Below are 14,403 nucleotides of genomic sequence, written 5' to 3' on the forward strand. Positions count from 1 at the left end.
AGCATGTCCAGCCTGTTGTTTTTCTGTGTATTTACTTGTGCAGCCCTGATAACATAACATGGCCTTTCCTTTGCAGATCAACAACTGTAGATGAGCAAAGTACAGCAGAGTTACAGTAATCCGACATGAGGTGAAAACAGCTTGAGTGCATCTAACAATAAAATGGCTTTAGCTGTTTTTTATGTAAAGTCCACCTCTGCGAATGAAAACAGAAGTGGGAACAATAACAAAGTTATTTAAGAACATACCATCACACAAACACATTCATAACAGTAATCAAAATACCCACACGTGGAGAGACCTATCGCATGGAACAGGAACTCCTGACCAATCACATTTCTGTTACCAACAGCAACATTTCATGTTTACGCTGGCCCGGGACTAATCCTGCCCTCTGATTGGCTGCTCCCAAAGTACAGCCCTCTGCCCCGTGTATTTTTTTTCTTGTTTTCCCTTTTTACTGGCCCCACCATCCCAACAGATTAAGTGACACCGGCAAAACAAAAAGCTTATTTTTTGTTTTTCATCAATGACAGCGTATCCACACAAACACACGGCTTGTTTATATGTAAAGGTATCTGATTCATAATTGCTTAAAGGCAGAGGTGCACAGACAGGAGGAGCATGTGAGGGAAAGGAGGAGGGAGAGAGGGGAACGCTGTTGCTATGCACCGTCTGTGTTACTGTGTTACTGGGTGAACTATGGTATGTTGCTATGAAAAAAGAAATAGTGTAAGGAAGAGGGGCAATTGCATCACTCCCTTGAAAAGTCCTTGAAAACATATATTCCTCTGTTGCAAAATTGTGATCATGCTTTCATGTCATCTCGAGGGAGGGATTTCAAATTGAAATGCGGTGTGTGAAGCTGCGGGGAACAACCCTGCAAATGTTTTCCTGCCCAATAAAGACCCTCCAGCCTGGACTGGTTTCAGTAGTTTTTCTTCATTGTTCTTTTTCTGCTTAACAACAAACATGCATGGTGTGTTTTTCTCAGCTGCCCTGAGTTCCACAGTTCCTCCATGCTGCTGCAACTGAAGTCGGTGTCTGAACAAGCTGTCTGTTTGGATCTCTCAGGTTGTTGTTATGATTGAGGCACCATTAGATAAGAATATAGTCAGGCAGTCCAGATCTGAAGCCATTACGCAACACTCCAGTGGTTCAGGGAGCAGCTTCCGAACTTCCAAAACACGTTGTATCACATGCATACAAAACTGACAACATGTTGTTGTAAGTTTCACATTTCAGTCTTTGAGTTTCCTATGAGGGGAAAAGATCCGTCACATGCATTTCTGTTTGTCTGTGCACAGTTTAAGAGTTATTTGGGATCAATCGTTGGCCACTTGCTCAAACTCTGGCTCACAAACTTTATGAAACAAAGTCAAGTTGTTTGTGCATAATGGTGACCCTGTTGTTGTGAACTTCTGCGTCATTGTTCCTCTAATAGCCCTGAACTGTAATTCGAGTGACGACACGGCACAAGCAAACAAGCTTCTGGGGTCCTCCTCCGCCATCGCTGCTATTTTCCTATCCCAGAGTTTGCAGATTTTTCCCATTAACAAAAGGCCTTTCACAAATGTTTTCACATTTTGTCACATAAGGCACACACTTTGATGTATTCTACTGAGTATAATTCTGATATGTGGATTTGTGGTTTTAAAACTTTTTACAAACAAGCATTTGTGCTTTTGAGTCAACCATCTTTCGCTCCTTTTACATTTGCAGGCCCTTTGGGGTACGTCTCTACAAGCTTTGCATTAAGCTAATCCTAAAATATTTGTGTGTTCTTTTTCAAAATAGCTCAAGACCCAAAGCTTTTCAATGGGTTGAACATCAATTTTCTAATTTGACACAGATTTTTAATTAGATTTGGAGTTTGACTGGGTTATTCACACATTACTATACTTCAATTTCAAGCATTCCATTTCAGCTCTTGATGTACAGGTTTAGACTCCTACTGCAGGAAGGGGAACTTTCACTTAAGACTTAAGTCCTTTGTACCCTCTAACAGGTTAACAGCTGAAAATCATGGCTTAAAACCCATCTGCTTAGAGTTGCCTTTGATTAGTATTAAGCGAAACATTCATTAACATATCTGATGTGTATCGATCACATATTGATTTTGATGGTACTTGACAAAATGTAATGTTTATTCCTTATTTCGTAAGTGTTGACTATATGATTCTTTTTGGGATGTAAAGAACTTTGAACTGTAAATAAACTTCACTTTTCTTCCAGACTCGTCCTGTCTGCAACTTTATCCACCTTCATGTCAACTCTGACGGCCTTCCCTTTCTCTGCTGAAAAATGTATCAACACAGAATCATGATACGACGATTGTCCAGTATTAGTTCTCCACCTCACTTAGCCTAAATGTCCGATTTTGATCTCATTTACTTAGCTCACTGTAGTCCACTTTTGCTGTGTCCCCAAATGGCTTGTAGCACCTGAAAATGTGATTTCTTATGGAATCTTCCTTAAAGGCCACATTTGAGTACAATGTAATAGTTGTCATAGCAACAGATTATTTACCAGAGCTGTGAAACCTCCAGAGTAATTATGGGTATCTTAGCTACTTCTCAGATTAATCCTTTACTTATCAGTTTAGGTTTTTGACTGTGTTTTGGTTGGTTTTATGGTTGTGTCACACTTTTCTATTGTTAGATAGTAAGTTATCGAATTCCACGCGGAATGAGTAAACTTGGGATATCTAACCCTGCTTTAAACATTTAAATCATTTTCTTTCATTTCAGGACATTGGGTAATAGACTGAATATAACTTCATGACAGGAGTTTACAGTTTTACTTGTAGATATATTTTGAAAACTATCCTTTTCCCGCTGCTTTACAACTACAGAGTACTTAGTGCTGGCCTATCATGTGAAATTTAGAAAAAAAAAAAAAAAACACATTAAAGTTTATGGTTGCACCATGACCAAATGTTAAAAGGTTCAAAGGGTAGTTATACTTTGCAAAGCACATTAGGTGCACTAAAAATAGAAAGATCGTTGGGCACTTACACTGTTTGCATGCTGTCTCTAATCCCTCACTGCTCCTGCATGGTCAACTGATACTGGAATCTGTGACTCTTCATAAGTTTTTATTTGGCAAACTTAATTCTTCATTCCTCATTATTGCTTCAAACTTGTCCCTGAATCAGACAAGCACTATGATTAAGAGTGAGTGTTGTTGCTTCAAATCCTGAATTAGTTTGAAACAATCATTGCAATGGAATCTGGAATTCAAACACTGCCTGTAATGTAAATATGAACCAATCTTTCCTTGATTCAGCAATACCGGCATGTCTGCTTTTTATTCCTGCATGCAATGACAGAGCAGATTTTTGTTTATCTTGTGAGGAAACAAGTTGCAACTTCCCCATACTTCATTAAAATATCAGAAAGTCTATTTGCAGATAGCAGTTTGTGAGCATCTCTCCTCCTCCTTCTCCTTTTTCTCCAGCCTGGGGTTCTGTGGCCAGGCCTTCTGGACCGCTGCTCTACTTGGGGACTGCATGTTATGAGGCAGAATTCCTGGCATGGCTTACAGAGTACATGTGCTTCTGGGAGGATAAGCTGAGCAATGTCAGTAATGTGTCAGCCCCATCGAGGTCACAGTCTGCTCCCCATATTTAGCAAGCCACTCAGCATTGCGCCCACCTCAGCCAGACAGACGGAGAGAGTAAACCTGAAAACATGAGCAGAATTCAGAAACAGACTGGAGATAACGGGAGAACGCCTGGCTTAAAAATAGGATGCATTCTTACATTCTTCGAATGCCAGTTTCCTTAGTGGATGACAACAAACTTTGAGTTATTCATTTAACTATTTGTCTATTATGCTGGTTTTCTCATCTGTTTTTTTCAGTCTTTTTTCTCTCATTTGCTACTTCTGATCAAACTGAATCACAAGGCATTTGGTCCAATAAATGGTTTATTCTGGTCCCCACTAGTTATGTACAAAATAAAAACAAAAGGTCAGCTTTGGTTTGGTCAGTTAACAGGTAGGGTCATTTATTTTTCATGTGGTTCCAGGCAAATTTGGACCGTTTTTCCTCCTTAGTAAATAAAAAAAATATTTGAAAAATACACATTTTATTTACTCACGTTGTCTGATAATAAAATTTGTTTGATAATCTCAAACATTAAATCGTGGAGAAAAAAAAACAAAAAGAGAAGAAATGTATGTTTATATACTGTACACTTTCATATTGCAGTACCAAAGGCTTTTACAACTTGAAAAATATTGTATATAAAAATCTAATTAAGACACACAAAAAGGCTTATACTGATTTTTAAATAGAAATTGTACGAACAGTTTAACCAGTAAGTCTATTCAGATGATGCTGAACAAACACACTGATGCAATCCTGCAGCAATTTCAGGCATGCCAATATGCACACATCACTTTGCAGGACAAAAATAATAGAAGAAATGCATTTTAAATGTAATTGATTTCTACCCCAGTGTTTTTCAGATATATGTTCAAATCAGCATATTTATTAGAATCTACAGAGAGATACTTGGTACTAACTGCAGTTATCTTTGTGTCATGACCTCATATCCAATGACCTGCAGCTTGCATGTCACTCTATCCGCCCAAAAGGACACAGTGAATCTGAAGAGTGTGGGCAAGGTTTGTGTGTGCATGTGCTTCTAAATCAGTTGTCCTCTCATTGGCTTACAAACACCTGTTTGGCTCTTTTTGATTATGGGTTCTGTACAAAGACAACCACGATCGTCACTCGTGAGCTGAGAAGCCTGGATTTTGCGACCTCATCATGCAGTGCAGTCATGCAGGAAGCCCAGGTGTGTGCACATGTGTTTGCTTCAAAATTCACCTCAGTCAGACCAAAACCATAAAACTCCAAAGCACCTCAGTGAAGTCATGCTGACACAGTAACAGTGACTCTTGACAAATGAGGGTTATGTACACATTATTGACATGGATTCACCTCGGTGGCCATAGCAATGAGAAATTCCCTGTATCATGACTCTAAGAACTTTTTAAATTTGCATGCAGTGCAGGGTTACCACAGCGTCTGAGGACTGAGCTCACCGTGAGCAAAAAGCAGCAGTAGAAAGGGTGTAGCTCATCTCTCTGAGGAGTGACACATACCCTGTACTTAGGTTAGAGACACCCAACACCCTCAGCCAGTCCATCTAGTTCCCTCTACAGCCTGCCAAGACAGCTGAGCCATGATCTCATGGTACCAGCTCAGCCACGCGAGAACAAGTGCTGGGTGGGGTGAGAGCGAGGGGATGCTGGCTGCCAGCTCATGGTGTAATCTTATCTCTTGGCGGTTACAGTAAGTGAAGTAGAGCAGGAATGGGAAGAAGGGCCCATGAAAGTAATGACTCTGGGAAGTGCAGAGTTTCTCTCTACCAAGCATTAAACATTTACAATTAAACTGCATTTCTGGGAATATTTCAGTTTCTCAATGTGGAATCACACTATGACCTGGAAAAAGTTAAAAATTAGTTGTATCCGGCTTTCTGGTAGAACCTCAATATTTTTCATAAAATGACAGTCTTCCCTATTACACTTAATTATTAATGATTATGCTTAAGTGTATACTTAAGTGGATATTATGTTTTTTTAATTGTATGTCCAGCAGTCCAGCTAAACAAAGTTAAAATTCACAGAATGTGATGTGCTTTAAGACAGAGGCTGTGCAGCGAAAGCTGTTTGCTGAGCATGGCTCAGAGTGTTTGCCAAGAGAACTGTACTGTGTGACAGCTTCTTTTAGGAGTTTGGCAAAGCCAATTAGTTCCAATGACAGGAACTTTTAATGCTACAGCACATCAAGAAATTTCTGAAAAACTAATCCTTTCAACTTTGTTGGAACAGTTTGGGGATGACTCCTTAAAATTCCAAAATGACTCTGCACCAGCATCCAAATAAAGGGAAATTTGTGTCAAAGAACCTGACTGGTCTCCACAGTCTTGATTTTAACCCACAGACCAACTAGAGCGGAGATTCAGAATCAGGCTTAATCATCTAACTGCAGTGTCTGTCCTCACCAACCTACCAGAAAAGCTGTAGGTTTTATGACTGCAAAAGATGGGCCAAAATTATATTAATGTATATATTATATCATATTATATTATGGAATCAGCATTTGCTTTAAGAATGAGAAATCATTTAAGTTTATCTGTGTGCAAAGGCAGATGAGTAAATATGTAAGATGAGTAAATAAATATGTATGGTGCACATATTTTGTATCATTTTTGCAAATGATACAAAATGATACTTGGAAGGCAAGTGATTTACAAGTTTTGTAGGGATGATTCATAAATCCTTTCACACCAAAATATGTCTCTCAGTATTACTAAAAACAGCTCTGACTGGTTTACAGAAAACAAGTTGACATCTTTGTGATGTCTGAATGTTATGGTAATACAGTGAAAACGTTTGAAACAGACACACACAGGTGAAGTGATCAACATACAGATTTACAATCCTGCACTTTAAAATGAATACAATTTAGGTAAATACGCTTATTCAGCACTTTGCTGAAACTTTTCTTAAATCATTGTGTAATTGCACACCATTATCACATCCACAGTTCTAGCCAGGAAGCAAGGCACATTCCCAACCTAATCATTTTACACCCCTTGAACAAAACCAAGCAGCTCCATTTCATTTGGTACAATGTGAGCGCATCACTGATCCATCCTAATTCATGCAAGACAAATTTAAATGTCTGCTTAAATGTTTCAATCTAAATATAATGTATGTTATTTTTTCCATTTAGGTCTGCTGTGAAGTATTTTTCTGTCATCTTTTAACATCTTTTAACATAAATTGTGTTTTTGATCCTATTAATAATGGCCAAAGAGTTAAAAAAAAAAAAAAAAAAAAAAACTGATCACTTGTGTGACGCAAGATTTAAACAGATAGAAAAAGAAATAAAACTATCACCACTACATGTTGTTTACCAATGTTCCAGGCTGGAGCTGAAAACAGTAATGTTTCAGAGTCACGGCACACATCTGTCTGGTCTCGCTCCTTCACTTTCAGTCTATCGTAGCTCTAAATCTCTGGCTCAGACTTTGTGCAGACAGTCAGCTGCCTCAGCAGTCTGTACTGTTGCTCCAGGCTTTGGCACCACAGCCAACATGGGGAGAAGATGTTTGTTAACTCTGTGCAAACAGCAGCCACAGCAGAGGCTGGGGCTCCTTTCCACCAGACACAGTGAAATTTGCTGTGTGTACACCAGCAGCCAAACTGATAAAAACAGGTATGTTATTGTTCTCCAGTCTTGCAGAAGGGAGGCTAAATTAAAGCTCAATTGAATACAAACCAATCTGAATCATCACAACAAACATCAGTGTGATATTTCTGAAAACTGGGTCAAAATTGTGCTAAGCAATACAGCTCCTGCTCTGCTGTAATCACAATATTATACAGATCTGTGTTTACTGTATAGACTGTTAACAGTGAAAACTTAAACAACATGGCTCTCATCTCAGACTATTATTATTGCTCTCTTTCCAAAATCAGGTCAAAATTAGAAACAACTGCTGCAAGACAGTTTAGTCTCATCTGAACAGGTTGAGTTACCTTAAATCTTTTATTTATTTTTTTGGGGGGTTTGCATCTAAAATATTTTTGTATGCCTCCTAATCTACAATAATGATTGGATGGGACTTGTACTAGTAAATATGTGTAGTAGATACTGTGTTTCAGCTTTCAGTCATGTTCCAGTTTCATGTTCAATCATCCCTGTGTTCAGAATGCCACAGAATACCGCAGAATAGTATTAGTACCTCAACAGACCAGTGGTTCTGTTTATCAGACTGAAATCACCATCTGCAGTTTTCACATTACTATGAGAATGATTAGGTTTTGGGTTTTTTTCAGCAGTTATAGTAATTTAGAGAGATTTTAATGCAGGTAAGCATTAAAGTAAGTGAAGAGAGTAAAACCCATGGAAATTCCCTCTAGTGATTGTCTGCAAGTTGCATTTTAACATAATTCTGTCTAAGAGAAGCTTCCTCTGTTCTTAGAATGCTGCGCAGTTACCTCCATTAGTCCCAGCTGTCTCTCTCTCTTTTCTCTCGCTCTCTCTCTCTCTCTCTCTCTCTCGTTGTGTGTGTGGGTGTGTGTGTGTGTATTGTTCAGGGTTGGCCATGGGTGCACATACAGGTGTAAGTACATGCTTGCTCATGTAAGTGCACATGCAGATTAGAATGCCCAGCAGTTGGATGGAGGCTGAAGACCCTTGCCAAGAAAATTGCAATGAGTTCCTCTAAGGGCTGCCATGGCTTTGATGTGGGCCATGAGTTACTGTCAGCCTCATGTCTGAGGCAACCACAACAGGCAAACACCTTCCCCTTACTCTACCTACCACTAATGACCATCATTCTCTCACCACTCTGCTGCAATTTCTTTCCACTTTTTAGAACATGTATGTATCTGAAGCTGCAGAAATGTTGACAATGTAAGCATGTAGATGGCTTGTATTTTCTTAACTAAACATTTATCAAAGTCTGATATGCAGTTGAGTTTGCTTCTTGTTCTTCAACTTCTTGGCTATTTCTGTGCCATTACGAACACACATTTCAATATATTAGGACTTTATGTGTAGAAGACGTACACATGCTTTTCACATTTTGAAGTTCTATAAAACCTACTAAGACATGGTCGTACCAAAGCTCAGGTGGAACAATCTACAAGGTTGCAATGATTCGTTTAGTCCACAATACAGATTTTTATGCAAAAGTGGCAAGAAGACAGCCATAAAGGGTTTGCGGTTTTGCTACAAGCCATGTGAGGGACACAGCAAACATGTGGCAGAAGGTGCTCTGTTCAGATGAGATGAGTCAGATGCACCAATTTGAAAATGTAAGTCCAACAGCAAAACATGATGGTGGCTGCATCATGCTGTGGGGGTGCTTTTCTTCAGTCGGGACAGAGAAGACGGATGGAGCTATGCCGGGCAGCTCTTTAAAAAAAGCTGTTAAGGGCTGCAAAAGACTTCATTTTGAGAATTTCACATTCAATCAGGGAAACAGTCAAATAAGAAGCAAAACTTGAAAATTTCTCTTCGCAGACACAGCAGTACATCAAACCTGATTAGGCTTGGATGGGCAAAAGTCATTTTCTAGATGTGCAAAGCTTGTAGAGCCGTGAGGTGGTCTGATGCTTGTCTTTAACGTTCACAAAAATGTTGAAAACTATTATTTTATTCCCCTTTGTAACACTGTAGCACTTTCTAAGTCTTATGCACAAAACTTAAAATACTTTAAGTTTTCATCTGTAGCTTAGTAAAATGTGAAAAAGATAAAGGGGTGTGAATACTTTTGCAAGTTACTGTAAGTCAGTACCTACATGCACACATCATATTCTGTCTGATTCTCAATTTTCTTCACTCACTCCCTTTTTAGGTCACCAAATCATTTGATCTTTACTTTTCTGCTACCCACATTTGACTCCTTCACTCAGATTGTGAGGTAATCAGTCATGCAGCACTTCCTGACTTTTGTGTCTCTGCAGTGTGGTGCAGGTTCCCACATTCTGCTACAACTTATGTCAGCTCTAGATACCATAGAACAGACTGACTGTGAAGACATAATGCGTAAAGAACTGAAACTTCTGAGAGGAGAGGAAGTTTGATCTCAAATGTTTATTCAGAAAACATTCAAAATGCGTACAATTCAAATAGTTATTGCATTGTTTTTATGCATATTTGAAAGTAAATACAATTAGTCCATGAATGTCTTGCTGGACAAGATGCAGCTAAAAAAATAATAACAATCAGGATTTGCAAGCTGAACAATTGCTTTTCCCAAGAACGTCCTGATTAATATATAGCTGCATTAAACAAGAAAAGTCCATGTAGACTCTTTTGGACACCATCTTCAGAACCACGATCTGACTAGCTCCGATGTAATCAGATTCAGTCCAACTTCCACACTTTCACAAGTCCACTGTATCTTTTCTCTGCAACCTGCTGCCCAACTCCTCATACAGGCTCCTAATACCAGGCAGCGCCAGGTCACCACTTAATGCAACATCCAACACAGTCCAGCTCCTTCTCAGTGTCCACATGATCCAGTCAACACCTGACCTCTGGACTCCAGTCGTCGCCACTGGGTGATCCAGACCCAACATGCTGACCCAGAATGCTCTGGATTGGGGTGCAGTCACAGCCTCTTAATCCAGACAAGTGACGCAGAAAGGCTTGATTCCATCAACTGAAGGTTGACTTTTCCGTTCCATCATCCTGGGAACTGTCTCTTCAGCGCTCTGGGAGTGTGATGGTTGGCACCCAGTCATAGGCGCTGCGGCTCTCCTCGCAGAACAGGCTCAGCTTGTCCAAAGCAGGGTCTTTCCACGGGTTTGCACTGGGGCTCTGGAATAAAGCACAAATGAAGACATTTAGAATCCTGACGAAAATGAGATAATTTACTGAAAAGTGGTGCATGCATGACTAAGTGGCCGCAGTGCACACAGCAAGTCCGTGGTGAACGTACCGTGACGAGAATGCAGTGCGCGTCCTTAGGCTCGCCGCTGTCGTCTGCGCCCACCAGGTCGGCAAGACGATCGATGTCGTTGACCCGCACCACGTTGATGTCGTTGTCAAAGCAAAAAGCCTGGATGAGGGTGAAGTGGATCTGGAGCGCGATGTCGCACTCGTACTCCTCATCCGTGGCGAGGACGCAGAATGCCACGCTGTCTGGGTCGCTGTGCGGGGAAAAGATGAGACAGGTGATTAGTTGCACATCCTTGCACGCTTTTCGGCTCAACCCGTTCAAATTGCCATTTGCACTTTACTGAGTAAGAGACTGGATACTCACACATTCATGACTTTTGCAGACTCGTAAACTCCAACTGTGAGGTAGTCTTGCTTCTTAGCGGCGATCAGCAGCTCCTCTAGGGCTGCGCCTGCACTTTGCACCCTTGAAAGAAGAACGCACATCGTCAGAACACTGTGTACGACTAAAGAAGCAGTACACTCAGATTAAGCAGATGCAATCGTGTTCTGTAATATAGTCAAATATTTACCTATCAGCGGTATCCATTGTGTTTTCTTGTCCGTGGATTTCTTCCAGAGTCATAGTTATAATAAATCCAAGTGTGATCGAGTCGTTCAGTGATCCGGTAATAGTGCTGTGCTCTTCCCTGTGCTGTCTCTTGTGTTATTCTGTGCTCGGAAAAAGCCTGTGGGTGGCTTTATAGCCACGCCAGGCGTAGTTTCTCGGCAATGGGCGGTCCTTCAGCCCCACATTACCTCTGTGCTGTTCCAACCATTGGGTCGGAGCAACCGGGGTAAAGCGAGGGTAAGGAGAGCAAAAGTCCCCGGCCAGTAATTTTTTTTTTTTTTTTTGTGCTAGAGCTGTTGAGTTGGAGCTGTTAACCCCACGTGGGCTAGATTTCACAGTTTCAAGAAATCCCCCACTCCCCCTCCCACCGCCGATTCCCTCCACCTTGGCTTGTCAACATCCAACATCACCAGAATGTACAAAAACTAAAAGTCTTGTTTACAGAAGACTGATACAAAGAAGTCTGAATCATGTGAGTTCAGTTTGGGCACAATGCCATTAAAGAGAATCCTAAAATATATAAGACGCATGTCAAATTACCTTTCTACATTTTGCTATTCACTAATTTACCTACATTATCAACATTATGTTGTACCCATGACGAAGAATCACTGTTTGCCGGTTTTGCAACCGTTCTGCAGCAGCTGATGTTTTTCTATGACTATTACGACACCAGGGGGCAGTGCGGGGTACATTTCACACGATTAACAGCCAGACAGTCAGTCCTGTGAAGAGACTGATCATGCATCCTGTCTGGTTTTTGGTTTGGGCGATAGCAGGGCTCACCGCCCAGGGTGTTGGAGCCTGGTGGGTTTTCAACAGAACTCAAAATCAGTTTCAATTCCCCCTCTGATCACACATAATTAGCATATTTAGCAGTGGTAAGCTAGTCCCAGAAATGTAATAATAATGACATATAATTAGAAGTAGAAGAAGATTGGATGAATGCATGATTAACTTGGTAAATAAATAGATAAAAATAATAATAAAAAATTATAAATCACAAATTTCATAATGTTTTCTAAAAACTTTTATTTGCAAAATCCTTACATTTATTTTTGGCTCCGATCCTCGTTTATGCTAGTTGAGTCTCACAAAATTTGACTAATAAAAAATAGCAATAAAAATTGTACTGAAAATGTCCTTAAATTCGATGCAATGTACTGACGGAAGGACTTGCTGGGTTAAAAGATCAGGAAGGAAAAAATGAAATGGACAAAAGCATAGGGTGTGTGAGATGTCTGCCCAGAGGTTTCAGTTTCTTTAAAATATTAAGATTTGTTACAGAATGTTTAGTAGGATGTTAAATAGGACTAGCTGGTGTCAGCCTTTTTAAAAGTTAAAACATATTATGTTGCTACAGGTGGAATGCAGTGAGTGATCACAGTAGAGAAACAGATATCTTCCATGATAAACATTGGAAGTGTATTTCAGGGTAAGTACTTTCCCAGCACGGGGAATCACTGCTAAGGTTTTATATAGCAAACTTTCCCCGCCCGCCCTCCATGTGCCCCTAATAAACAGCTTTCGATTCTGTTACTCAACCTGCTGCACTGTTTACAGTCAGGCAACAGAACCCTCCAGTAAGACCTGACCTGATCCTAATAATGAGGCGAGACTTCTTGAAGTCTCTTAAAGGAGCACACTCTCTGAACTTCTGGATTATTCATTTAACCCACACACAGTCACAAGCTTGATTGCTTTAACCAAACATTGATTGAGTCAAAAACAGTGAATAAGTCTCCTGGGTCACATCTGATATGAGAAGGAGAATCACTGTTCTTTACACACTGTCATCTGGACTTTGCTAATTGTACTGACACAAGCCATATAAGTAAGCTGTAGCATGTTTCTATGCATTTTAAGTGACCAAACACAGAAGGAACATGCTCACCATTGAAGGCTGCATTATGTGTCCCTGTGATTTAGTAAGATAGAAACCAAGTGCTGATAAATACTTCATACTTGTAACGTTTGCTATATTTTCCTCCCATTATAACACATTTTTTAGTTTTTATATTTGGAGAATAAAAATCATAGTAATAATACTATTTATATGTTATATCTGAATTTTGTTATCCAAATTCACTTGTCAATAACAATGTTTTTCTGTGGTCATTTTCATTGCAGTCAAAAAAAAATCATTCATTTTGGGTTTGCAGGTGTTGTTATAAGAAAGTTCTGGATTTTTTTCATGGCTAAAACACACATGTTGGACTGACTGGCCACTCTAAATTGGCATGAGTGTGTAGATACATGGCTCTGTACTGGTGCCTCTAGCTGGTGCCTCTGCATGATTGGGATTTCTGCATAGAGATGTATTAACTATACTACAAATTAGTTTGAGTGTGTGCACAGATGTGTGTCACTGTGTTTCCCTGTGATGGATTGTGACCTTTTGAGGGTGCATTCCATTCTTACCTAATGGAGATTGACGCCAACGTGTTTTTGCTCATTGTTTTATTAGAACTTACACCATTCTTGTACTATATATATATATATATATATATATATATATATATATATATATATATATATTTTTTTTTTTTTTTTTTTTCCGTTGTTCCTAGTTTGTGTGTTTCTTAAACCTAATTCACCAAATCAACCCAGATCGGTTCATGTTTAGCCTTGTAGTTTTCAAAGTTTAGCCCAAGCAGCCAATTGACGGCACACGTCACATTTTGTTCGCACTTTTTGTAAGAGTGGTAGGGTGGAGAGGGGGGAGGGAGGGGCGCCTTAATTACAGCTGCCTGGCTCGACGCGTGTCGTGTCCCCACGGACAAAAGGGAGGCGATTTAAATCCCTCCTCCACTTCACCTGCCCCTTGTCTTTGCTTAGTGCAAAAGCATGGAAGTGTTGCATTTCTCCATACGTGCATGCGCCCTTTGTGCGCCCTCCACGCACACAGCGACCAGCGACAGATGCCCGACAGATGTGCGCACGACCCCAAAAGGGCACGTGCCGCGGTCAGAAGCCTTTTCAGGCCGCTTTATCTTATCGGTGGTATAGCATATGTTTGACATTAAACACCATTCTCTGTTTTGAACAAATGCTGCCGGCTGTGTTTACCCACCGGGGGGCTACTCCTGTCGTAACTTGAAATGCTATGCCTAAAACACAATGAACAATCATTTTAAAGTATGCGTGCGTGACTCAAACTTGGACAAAACATTAACGGGAAGATTGCGACCCCTTTACTTTCTGTCAATTATCACAAAGTATATCTACAGGAATAATGCTCCCCGTTAAATGTTTTCATTTTAGATTTCTTATTAAATGAGTCAAAAATGTCGTTTGACATTTATCTCTATGCAAATAAGGTTGCCTACATGATAACTGGATGACTTTTCACCTGA

General features: G+C 40.1%; 1 protein-coding gene across 1 annotated transcript; it reads right to left on the reverse strand.

Annotated features, from left to right (window-relative positions):
• Window positions 1-9,607: 9,607 nt before the first annotated feature.
• gadd45ga (growth arrest and DNA-damage-inducible, gamma a) lies at window positions 9,608-11,126 on the reverse strand. The gene is made up of 4 exons (XM_032579584.1): window positions 11,010-11,126; window positions 10,802-10,903; window positions 10,478-10,688; window positions 9,608-10,356 (listed from the first exon to the last, which is right to left on the reverse strand). The coding sequence occupies exons 1-4, from the start codon at window positions 11,060-11,062 to the stop codon at window positions 10,243-10,245; spliced, it is 480 nt and encodes a 159-aa protein (XP_032435475.1). The 5' UTR covers window positions 11,063-11,126; the 3' UTR covers window positions 9,608-10,242.
• Window positions 11,127-14,403: the final 3,277 nt, after the last annotated feature.

Source organism: Xiphophorus hellerii, chromosome 12 (assembly GCF_003331165.1).
Source record: "Xiphophorus hellerii strain 12219 chromosome 12, Xiphophorus_hellerii-4.1, whole genome shotgun sequence".
NCBI lineage: Eukaryota > Metazoa > Chordata > Actinopteri > Cyprinodontiformes > Poeciliidae > Xiphophorus > Xiphophorus hellerii.

Excerpts from the sequence above, each read along its gene's own strand:
- gadd45ga (XM_032579584.1), bottom strand. The coding sequence starts at position 11,062 with ATGACTCTGGAAGAAATCCACGGACAAGAAAACACAATGGATACCGCT. Across the intron at positions 10,689-10,801 it reads TCTGCAAAAGTCATGAATGT|CGACCCAGACAGCGTGGCAT; the intron begins GTGAGTATCCAG and ends TTCCCCGCACAG. Across the intron at positions 10,357-10,477 it reads CGCACTGCATTCTCGTCACG|AGCCCCAGTGCAAACCCGTG; the intron begins GTACGTTCACCA and ends GCTTTATTCCAG.